General features: G+C 38.3%; 1 protein-coding gene across 2 annotated transcripts in view; it reads right to left on the bottom strand.

The window, feature by feature from the left end:
• The window catches only part of fam49a (family with sequence similarity 49 member A), a 30,329-nt gene that overhangs the window by 4,632 nt on the left and 13,593 nt on the right, over positions 1 to 12,104 (bottom strand). The window contains exons 2-4 of one of the 2 annotated variants that reach the window (XM_029495918.1): positions 7,080 to 7,135; positions 2,417 to 2,496; positions 29 to 150 (exon numbers count right to left, since the gene is read on the bottom strand). In XM_029495918.1, coding sequence (XP_029351778.1) covers positions 29 to 150; positions 2,417 to 2,486 — 192 coding nt within the window. In that variant the 5' untranslated portion in view covers positions 2,487 to 2,496; positions 7,080 to 7,135. Of the gene's footprint in view, positions 1 to 28; positions 151 to 2,009; positions 2,372 to 2,416; positions 2,497 to 7,079; positions 7,136 to 12,104 lie in introns of those variants that run through there. The other variant, XM_029495919.1, reaches the window with a different exon arrangement.

Genomic DNA, 12,104 nt, shown 5'->3' with positions numbered 1-12,104 from the left:
TTTCTCTTTTTGTCTGTGTGCTCCTCACATCTCTGATCTCCTGGCCAGCTCCTTTGTATGCCTGCAGGCCAGAGAGGATGCTCTCAGAGTCCTGCAGGACTGAGTTCACCTGGTTCCACACCTCTCGTTCCCCTTCTGTTGGCTGTGCATCTAACAGGAAAACAGGCACAAATCATCACAGCGGTTAGCCAAGGTAGTCATCTGACAATGAAAACACATTAGTCTAATAATTCTTGCCGTTTCACATCATGAATAATCTTAATCTAAATAATAGTTACATTTATCTGTAATTTACTAGCATAACTAAACTGCAGAATCACACACTAAATGTCCATTGATGTGAAATGACTTTAATTAGACAAGTGACAGTTTCTTTCAATAATGACAACACTCACAAGGAGAACACAAGCATGTGTGCTGAATGCTTTGCCACTAAAAGTTAAATCATCCATTTGTTTATTTCAATGTGAAAAGTTCAATAAAAAAAATAAATAAAATCAGCACAATGAACACTGTGTTTTCATTTGCGTGTGTGTGTCAAATCTAAAAAAACTATCAGTCCACATTTCCAGCTTTGGTGGCACATAAAGTACATCCACACACGAGTCCTTCAACCATCAGCTGAGAAAACATGCTGCTTATATCGCCCCCACATGGCACCTTTAACTTGAAATACAAAACCTAAATGTTTTGCACTAATCTTAAGAGCTACAACTCATCAAAGGATATCTATCTCTTATACTAAATATAGTGGACCTGATGTTTCCTGTTAGGAAAACAAAGTAGGAAAATCTGAATTGTAAAATCATTTCAGAGCAGCAGTGTTTGAAAACTGACAGTTAAAGAACTATTGCGATGTACAGTATATGTAAAAAAAACAAAACAAAAACAAAACTGTAAATGTTCCACATTGTGAAATGTGAAAGTGTGTTTGCACAGATCTGTAGCACAGCATTAATGGAAACTCTACTGCATTTTTGTTCCACTGCCTCTGCCACTGGCTACCGTTCTCTTTCAAGTTTCCTATCCAATTTTAGCAAGATTATAATAAATAGTCTCAAGAGGGATGTCAATTATTTGGGGATGTCAAGTATCTCTGACGAAGCCAATAAATGTATTATCAGCTCAGCTTATTTCCCCAATTAACAGCTTTGTTTATGTGACCTCTCGCTCTTTGAAGGTGTCTGATGGAAACTGAAATTCACAGATGTGTGAATTTACCTACCATGATTGCAGAGTCAACCTCTACAACAGCAGCTCTAAATATAGAGTATCACTGACATTAAAACTCTGTCTGGGATCTGTTTTGCATTTCAAAAACCTTTCCACTCCCACCATTTCCTCTTTGCTGAATAAACAAAGCCGGAGGTTGGCGACGCTGTGAGAGTGGTTGGGGTTTCTTTTTCCCTTCTGTGGGATGAAAAACAACAGACCAGAGCTGATTTATTTGCTCTGTTAAGAAATTAGCTAACCTGTCAATCTTGTGTAGCAAAGCAGTACTAAAACTGAATTTCACTATAAAGATAAAAAATTTAAATAATGCTGATTATATGATTGAATTATAGCTATACATGACATGCTTGCAAAAGGAAATGAAACTAAATAGATTTTAAGGTTTAGTGCATAATAAATGTCATGTTAGTCGTTACATAATGCCTCATAAATATGCTTCAAATGTGTGTCATTGTAAACAAACCAACAGGATCATGCATACAGACAAGTTAGTAAAAGCAGACAGCAAAAGGCCAAGGGTCAGCTCCATTCTTCTTGAACATCAGCAGGCAGAGAATAGATTTCAAAACCATCCAGAAATCAATCAGGAATTCTAATAACAACCTTCAGAGGCTGTGTTCAAAATTCAATAGCAAAGAGGTCAACAGTTCAATAGCTGAATGGGCTGACCCTTGACCAGTCAAAGTGGCCAAAGAAAGCTCAAAGGAAGAATGAATTTAAGGATAAGGGAAGGGAGGGTTTGGCCTAGTAGAAGGAGAGGCATTAGCTGTTCTCACTTTCAAAGTCAAGGAAAAAGTTTGGCCCCTGTTCAAGCTCTGTGCAAGTGAGCACTTTTAACAGATTCCCCATTTGCTTTCTGCAAGAGAGAGAAACAAAGACAGAAAGAGAAAGAAAGAGAAAGTGTGTGATGTTAAAAAGTCATTAAAATAAAGTTATATGAGCAGAGATGGGATCTGAGAGACGCCATGGCTGAGTGGAAGAAAAAGATCGGAGGGGGAGGAAAAAAGCAAAAGGAGAGAAGACAGGAGCAAAAGCAGACTTCTTCATGGCATCATCACCAGGAGCAGAGACCTGCTGACAGAAAGGAAACAGCTGAGCCCATCAGCCCCTCCACCCATTAACCCCTACATCTCTTTGTCCATCCATCTTTTCTCCTTCTGTTCCACTTTTCAGCCAGACTTACTTTCAAAGTCCAGGAAAAAGTGTGGATAGTTCTCTATTTCCCTTGTTAGGACTTTTAGCAGGTTACCCATTCCAGCAAACCTGATGGTCAAAATACAATGGTAAAAATACACAAAAACACATGAATACACACAAAGTTGATGCACAACATATTCACTGTACAGATACTTCTGTATTTAACATAAAGACGATTCCTGTGCGTTCTGAGTGATGGATTTTACCACTTCAGCTCACGCCAGAGATGCTGCTCTGAAAATGAGGTGTGTGTGTCTTTATGACTCAAAAGACAGACATTAATAACAAACCACAAGCCTTAGTGATCATTTCATGCTTCCAAGAAGACTTTTTGTTGCATTTTAGATGCAACAGAATTTGGGTTTAGAAAGAATTGAATTACGACAGAGACGCATTGCTCGCATCTGGGAAGCTTTAAAAATACTTTTATATCAATGTTTGTTGACTGGTTATGTAAAAATAAATAAAAAGAATGAAATAAATAATTAAATCTCACTTCTAAATGGGAAACAAAGAGTTTTTCATTATGGATCACATTTGTCCAAACCTGTTCATACACTTCAAAAATTTAGTTATGAGGGAAAAATAAAATGTTATCCTTTAAAAAGCACTTTGTTCAGGTGAGATTCACACAGGGAGCCTGTTTTGTGTAGTGTGCGTTTCATGGTTAAGTAAAGAGACTGAAAAATCATCCTTTCCTTGTGAGGTTCTGAACCTTCTCTGCTCTTCTGGATTCAGACCTTTCAAAATGAGATCAAAAACAGGGACGCTGTCCTAAGTGGCAGTTACACTGTATGAAGTCTTTATTGGAGGCAAAATGCAGAAGGTAGGTAGCAATTTCATGGGGAAAAGTAGACCTCCCCAGCCTAAGAGGGTGGTCACACACTCTGTAATCACAGCAGGCTTTAAACTTACAATAGATATGAAACCATGATTACGGTAAAAGGGAGTACGTCACAATCCATCATGGAGTTGCAAGAGGGAATATTTTCTGCATTTAAAAGATTTATGTCGCTGTCACATTCATGTTGCCCAGGAAACAAAACTCACTTAGCGAAAAAGTAAAAATCAAATGCACCAAAAGCAGAAGTTAAATCATCCGCATTGATAGTGTACAGCTGCATTTTACATACAGTGTTCATAAGTGAGTAGTAGTAAGTATAAGCAAAGTCTGTTTTTTCCTCTCTCTCACCCTGCCTCACCCCAAACCCAAACCCACACACACACACACACTTAAACAGACCTATCTCCCCTTTGATTTAAGATGGAGTTGGAAGTGCCAACAAAAGAGACACTGTGCTGCAGTGTGCACATGATAATCACACAGGATTTATCCGCACAGCCTCTAGCAAGCTGTCGACCATTTTCAATCAGGGTGTTCGTTTCTTCATACGTTCAAACATTTGTGACACTCCTGATAAAATATACTGGATACAAGACTGCATACTGAACCTACAGTGTGACATCAACTAAATAATAATAATAATAATAATAATAATAATAATAATAATAATAACAACAACAACCTTCCACTGTGCCCCATTAGTTGTTCCTTTCAGCTGCTCAAAAAAAAAAAAAAAAAAAAAAGCCACCAGTAGAGGGCAGTGTTGGATTAACTTTGGGATTCAATTACAGAGGATTAAAGTTGGGCCATTATGGTTTCATGTTGGTACATGTGCTGCAGCAGCAGCCTTGCTTTCTTTTGATAATTCTTAACCTGCGGCTACAGCAAGTTCCTCAACAGAATCAGTTCCCTTCATCTGCAGTCAAACTGTGTCTGTGCTTCCCTCAGGTACCAGTTCAGTTTAACATTAACACACTAACCTAAGGGCTCTGCAGCAACTTCCAGAGAGTGGGTTTCTTTTCACAAGAGAACACAGACCAAGCGACATGAAAGATCCAGTAATGGCTAAAACTAGTTTTGGTTGATTCAATGAAATATTCATTCATATTAAAGTTTGTCACAGATATTTCTCAAACTTTGGGAGTCACCTTTTTCGCAAATCTGTTTTTGTTTACCATCATGAATTTCTCATTTCTTACACCACATCACTCTCCCATTGCAGATCTGTGAATTTTGTGTAAGAAGTCCATGTGTGTGTGTGTACACATGAATATATGCATATCAACATAGCCTCTGAAACAGCTGGTTTGTGGAGACTGAGGGAAATGTCTACTGTGGTGAAGTTGCACTTCAGTATGTCACAAAGAAAGCAGTGATTCAGAGCAGAATATCTACAACATCTGCCTGCAGAGCTGGGTGATCCAAAAATGTAAAAAAAGCTTCCAGTTTTTCTAAGATGTAAGAAAGAAAGTCATGCACCTAAAACAGTTATCACTTTAGTGATAGTAAACTTGGAGTTAAGTGTGAGCTTTATCTTCCCTCTGAGGTAAACAAAACAGCCAACACTTTCTCTTTTATTTCTCAAGAAGTTGAGGTGTGAATGAACAAACAACCGGCAGGGCGCCGCTCTAAACAAGCTGAAAATATAACGTACACTCAGAAGAATCCACAGCAACGCAACCAGAGAGGCGTACAGAGAGTGGTTTGATCCTCAGCATATTTATGTGGATGCAGTAAAAAATACAAAACATTACAAAAACACACAGTAAAAATGTGCATATATAAGTATACACAGTCTGCTCTCATCCTCTAGTTATTTACTTGAGGCAATATGCCATATTTGGTTTGTGACAATTCTAGTTAACTTGAGCACAAGACTGTTTTTGTTTTTTTTTTTTTTCCCCAATGACTTTAAATGGTAATCTGGAAGGTTACTCCTTTTTTTTTCACAACAGGCATTTTCACTTGCCACAGTAGGGTAAGCACAGATAAGGTGAAATACTACCAAGGGAAAGGTCAATTCAGTGTCTCAGATCTGGCACATCTGAATAGAGCACAACAAAAATTAATGTTAATAAAAAAGGTTCATAACAAACAGTTAAGGACGAGACTTTGAAATGAGACAAAATATATTATAATACATTATTGATAGTGTCAAGAGGTTTAACTCTGTCGAATGGCTTAAAGCAGATCACCTGACCCCAGCTTCAAAACAATGGTCTCGACCTGAGATGGTCAGGATATGGGGTGGGAATTGAATACAAAACTGTTAAAAACTTGAAAATATAGATTTTCCTTAAAAAAAAGAAAAAGAAAAAAGAAAAATAGTAGTATGCACATTGTCTCATCCCACTAGAAATCAAAATGTTTTATCTACTCAGCATCACATACACTGCTCTTAAATGACAAATGAGACTTTCCACATCTTTAGCTTGATGCCAAACAGGGAAGGAGAAATGATGCAAGGGATTTTCTTGTCGGCTCAGTTCCTCTTTCATTGGCAATTACCTACAAAGTCTGGGCTTATAGTGTGGACAATGACTTTCCTCTTTCCCATCTCTTTACCATCAGCTGACATGGGTTAGATTAAAAGGGAAATAGCACATATAGTAGATCATGTGCTGTAAAGGAATACTTTCTTGCTGACAGAGCGACTAAAATCATTATGAAGTAGCTATTTCAAACCAAAAGTTATTTCCCTATATGCTATTCATGCAAAGCTAAAAGAGAAAATAAGGAAAAGGGAAGTTAGCGTAATACCTCTCTTTCATAAGTAAAAACATGAATAAAAAATAAAATCCTATCAGTTTTCTCACAAATCAGTAATGGTGGCCTCACAAATCTGTCATATGAAACTTTTACATATCAAGACGTTATAAAATTTTTACTTTGTGCTAGAAGCATTTTCAATGACAGAAACACCCCCACTGCCCTCCTTTTAACCTCAATTTAAACATTCTTCCCGCCCCCCCCACCCCCAAAAAAAATGTGCCTGTGAAACCATTCAGCAGTTTGAAGGTTGCCTGTGCTTTATAATTAAAGCAAACTCTATATATTTACAGCAACAAAATGAGTATCCACATTTAAATTACCTTTCTATGCTGCCTGGGAGTCTGTTAACAAAGAGAATCTAAATCATTTTAGAATTGTGACAGTGTTGGGAAAAAAAAGTCAGAACAAAAAAAACAAAAACCAAAAAAAAAAACTCTCAAATAGCAGAAACCAGTAGTTCTTTGAACTAGTGAACTAGGGCCTGAATCTAAATACAACACCAGTCCTGTTCAGACCTGGTCTTAGCATCCCTCTGATCTGATCACAAGAGGACAGCTCAGTTCAGTTGTGAACACACCCAAGATGCAATGAGGACGCATCTGAGATCCGATCACTGAGGCCATACTCACGTGGTTTAGGCCACATTCAGGTCAGTTTACACAGCCTTCTGTCTGATTAGCTAAAAACAACATTACACCAACAACAACAATTGCCTATTAATTATCATATAAAACAGAGATGTGGGATCAGAAGCGAGACCATAGGTGGCCACTGGACACGTGGAGGCAAATTTTAAAACCATGTGATATAATTGGATGACTGAAAATAAAAACTGTTCCTGTTTATTTGTAACAGCCCGTTCAACAGTATCAAAGAGTGAAAGTTTTGGGCTGAATACAAGAATTGCATCTCTGCTGTAATCATCCAAACCACAGCATTGTTGCAGGGCTGATGTGCTTTAGCGGCAGCTTAGAGCGTGGCCTTATTCAAACAACTACTGGAGCTTGCATGCGTGTCTGTGTGAGTCACGTACCTTCTCTGGTGGAGGACCTCAGGTTGCTGCCTATATCATTCGCTTCTTCTTTATCTCTGAAACAGAGTAAAAAAATAAATGCGTTGAAATTGCTGTTTGCAGTCCATGTGTTTGTCCTCAAGTGCACATCATCATTCTGTCAGGTATAATATCAAGTTTCCACTACCTCTCCTCCTGGCCTACAAGCATTCAACACACAGGACACCCACTGAATTATTCAAGAGTGAAATCAAAACCCTTGTCTGTTATATCCAAAATAATGCTGATTAGGCTTCTGTCTGCTGCATGTTCATTCAAGTATTAAATGTCTCATGACAAGCTGTGGCTGCTAATGGTCACAGGGATGCACTGTAACGCAACTCCCTCCAGTGTGACAGGGGGCGGGAGCGGTGCTGTCATATTCTGTCAAAAATCAAGAGTATGCACATTCAGTGTGACATTGATTGCTTGGCTGGAGAAAAAAAATCAGTACAGTCTACCTCCCCAACTCAAACTAGGTCATCTATTATTTTGCCATAACGTCTTGAGTAAAAGTTAAAGGGTCACACTGATAATGAATTTTAACCAACAAAATCTAATTAATTCATTAATTAATATATGCGCCAAATATGAAGAAATTCTTTCAATGTATGACAGATTTCACGCAAGGCCCAAACCTTGACATTTGAGCACTAAAATAGAATCAGTGTCTACAAGAATCAGACAACCCGAAAACCTCTGTCACAAGCACATGTGGATAAGAAAAATAATATGGTAATTTGAAGCTCAAATTTACCTCTTATGCCAATTTGTGTTGCTTTTGCACTCTCAGTCATTGTCATCAATGTCAACTTGAACCCAATAATACCTGAAACCCTCCGTGAAAGAAACTATTGCCACTAGAGACATTTGTCTACTCCTAAAAGTTTGGGGCTTAGTTGGTTTTCAGCTCACAAGTATCTGTCCATTGTTGCCCACAAACCCTGCTGGAGTAAGACCACCAGCAGGACAGTCACTTTACCGAAGATTAAATGGTTGGTTAATATTTAATACCAAAATTGGGAAGTTGGTATTTATCATTCAGTCATGAGTATCTCCTGTCATCGATTGCATGATCAACAGTGAATGAGTCTCCTGATCCTGTTTTTGAAGATCATGAGAGGTCAAGTCTTTTACTACTCTTGGTGGTTGTGTTTGAGGACATTTTGTGGCTATTGGTTGTATACATAAGCTGATAAGTTTGTGTTCCATCGTTTTCATAAAAGAGACACTGTAGTGTTGAATAAACAAATGATTCAGAAGAATCTTTAATATCGTTGGGATGATCAGGGTCTGTGTATTTATTTCTGTTTGTGTCCATTGAAATTACAGCGCACACACAGACACAGATACACACACGTAAATACTGTTATTCCGTTGCTTCCGATCCAACAATTAACACTGACCAACAAATTTGTATTTACTGTATAGTTGTCCACAAGATAATTGAAACTTGTGTCAGAGATCAAAGACTCAAACACAGTTTGTCTTCTGTCTCGTCTGTCCATCTGTCCCAGAGCATACTCCCCATCCATCTGTGCTGACAACCCCCCCAAAAATCTCTCATGAGGTTTCTGCCTCATAGTAGAAGTTTTTCCTTGCCACTGTCAGCAATTGATTGCTCTTGGATGGATATGTTTGGTCTCTTTAACATCTCCATATAGAGTTTGGTCTTGAGCTGCTCTATGTGTAAAGTGGCCAGATGTACCTTTGTTATGATTTTGCGCCAAATAAATAAATTTGATTTAATTCCTCTGTGGAACCTGCATGGCAACAGTGCGAGGGAAAAAGGTGGGATGCTGTTGCTGGATGGATGTATGTATGGATGGATGGATTGAGGCCCCACAGGGACACTGCACACTGCACACTCTCCTTGTAAGGGCATTGAAGTGTATGGCAGCTCCCTGTGGTCTGACACATGACCAATTTCACCTCAATATCACGCCAGGTCCACATGCACACTTGTGTGTCCCTTCTGGACCTCTTGGAAACACAGACCTGCCAAAACACCATGTGGACAGCACTGACTGAGCTCTGACAAGAGCAGACACTTCACCATTGCACTCACTTCACTCATTACACACCCAATTTCACTCCCTCTGGTCCTCAACTTCTTCTACATTCATTCCTTCTCTCCTTGTTTTAATTTTCCTTTGCTAATCTCTGCTTCCCTTTCTGTTTTAAGCATTTGTTTATTAAGCCAGACCACCAGATGTCACCAGGCCTTCCACCCATTTACACAGTAAAACTGAATATCATTCATTCAATTAGCCAGGAATTGCATTTGCAAAATGCAGATTAAAAAAAAAAAAAAAAAAAAAAAAAAAAAAAGACCAAAAAGTAAAAAAAAGAAAAAAGAAATAGCCCTTAGCTCGAAAGACAAATAATTGACGCAGCCCTTAATTTAGCCTTACGAGTCACACATTCAGGAAACAAGCCACAAATCCCTTTAGTAGTCAGTAATACTGTCATTCATCTTGGCAGGTGGTGGAGCCAGATGCCCAAAAAATAAACATGTTTTTGAGAAAACATTAGTAGACCATAGGTACAATTTTCCAGGGCACCCACAGTAACAATATAGATAATATAGGCCCTCTATGTCCCATTGTGAGTTAAATAATATAAACGCAGTGCTGCTGGTTTAACTGTAAGATGTTTTGTTAAATAACAGGATAAAGGGAGAAATATGATGATAAAAACATCAATATTAGTGCTTAGAAAAATTATTTACAAGGTAGGAAAGCTGGTGTCTACCTTTTTGAAAAATGTCAGTTTATAATGCATATCCAGTTTTGTTAGTAATTTACAGCATCAAGCGAAAAAACAAACTGACAAACAAAAAAAGAAAAAAACCTCTTCACCAAAACATAGCATCTCCTGTGATTTTTATGAATTGCTCTTGGACATACAGCGATCTCAATAATATTTCATTGAAATAACAAAATAACTACCCAAAGAAGGGAGGCATTCATCAACTCACATAAAGTTTGCTCTCTCTTTCTCTCTAAGCCTGGATGGTTTCATGCCCTCAAGGAAAATGTATAAAAAAACATCTGTTTCTCTTTCATTGCATAAACACTCTCAAAACACTTCTGTGTAGATCACTGCTGCAATTGAAAATCAGGAGTCCAGTGGCTTGTTTTACTTTTGTTCAGATACTGAAACTGCGCAAAGGTTTCCTTTCCATTACATTACAAGAATGGCACTCAGTGGAGCACATACCTCCACCAAGGCAAAACAATCCTGTTTGTCAGATGTGGAGTATTATCTGTTCCAAACTGTACAATCTCTACTGTAAACTCTCCACAGTGTTAAGTTTGTTTAATGTTTTTATGTTTATTTGTCTGGTGGATTACACAAAAAAACTGATTTACATAAAATTTGGGAAAGAGGGGCGAAACAATATCTCTTAATATGAATTAAAATGTTTTCCTCTGGAGTCTATTGGATGTTATTTGAGGATATCCTTGGAAGAAGTCTGATACATTTTCAACTTTCCAGAGAAACCAGGTTTAAAGGTTCTGCCCCGATGTGTGCCATTTAAGAACTGAATACATCTGTTAACAGTGGAACTTAACAAAAACACCGCCACAGATTTCAATTAGCCTTTCTTTGCTCTACGTCCCTGGCTCTGCTTCCGCTTTGAGCTCATTATCTTGTATCTCCTAAGTGATAGTTATGTTCTGTTGCCACATGTCAGGAAGCTAGGGGCCTTAGCTTCAGTCACAGTGAAGGCAATTTCAGATGTTTTTTGCTTAATTTTCTACACCCTTAATAAAAAAAAAGGAATATAATCATTCTATCTGGTGTTTTGACAATAAAGTTAGTTCTGTGTGTCAATGAATTGCAGACAGGGATGCTCTGACTAACCTGTAACATTATTCTTCATGAGCACCCACACATAGACGAATGCTGTATGAAACAACACCACCATGAAACATTAACGGTTACTTTAGCTCGCCCCCCAGCCCTTATCTAAAAGCTATCTGTTTCCATGGTGACAACAGAGATGTCCATTAAAGCAAGGGGAAGCGTATGAATATGACAGAGTGGAAGCCGGGGGGCACAGACACATACACACTTTGTTCTTCACTGCTTTACTGTTAAGAAAAAGGGAAGGTGTGGGATGAAAGCTGCTGTCACTTCTGGTTGAATGCCTGGCAGGGAGGATGCCAAACCCACTGGGTAAAAAACAGAGTCACAGACTGCAGGCGGGTAGTTAAAATGTGTAGTAAATTCCAAAAATAATCCTGTGAGAAATCACAGCAAAATACCGCCATAAGAAAAGAAGTCATGCATCCAAATTACATAGAAAAACATAAAAGGAAGAAGGTGTCATTATTGTGTCAAGACCTCAATGATGCTGAAGGTAAAAAAAACAAAACTGCAAATAAAGAGAGTGAAACTGAGGGGCCCTGAAAATCAGGTATTTACTTCATGTGGCATAGACATTGTTTCCAAATCTGATGTGTGCAAACAGGGGACTGTTGATCATCACATCTATTTTAGGTGCATTAACATGTGTGACATGGGAAAATACATACCACTTGACTGTGACACTACTCTACAAAAGTCTTCCTCCAATGGTGTGTAACCACAGTTTATACAAGACAAAACAAAAGACTCCATATCCTAGAGGTCACTGGCTACAATGGACCATAACAGTGAACATTCATGGGTCCCTGTAATCAACCTCTCATATCAATTGTTTTCATGCTGTGTTTACTCAGCCAACACTAGCCTCTAACTACTGAGTGTTCAGTAAACCAGTAAGCACATACTGTAATATATTGTAGATAAAACCAAATACAGTTTAAAGAATGGGTTTCTTTGCAAAAACTACAGTATGGAAAGTTTATTCTCTGGTTTTGCTGCATGTATAACATGTATTCAGAAATTTGCTGAGTGCCAGACATCATTTTACCGTCATTAGAAATGACTTACCTTATCTTATTAGCTTTGATTTAGTTAGCAGAACAGCTGGTGAATGACTCACAAGCACAATGT

The sequence above is a fragment of the Echeneis naucrates genome, chromosome 24, assembly GCF_900963305.1.
Source record: "Echeneis naucrates chromosome 24, fEcheNa1.1, whole genome shotgun sequence".
Lineage (NCBI taxonomy): Eukaryota > Metazoa > Chordata > Actinopteri > Carangiformes > Echeneidae > Echeneis > Echeneis naucrates.
This window is presented reverse-complemented; position numbering and strand designations above follow the sequence as displayed.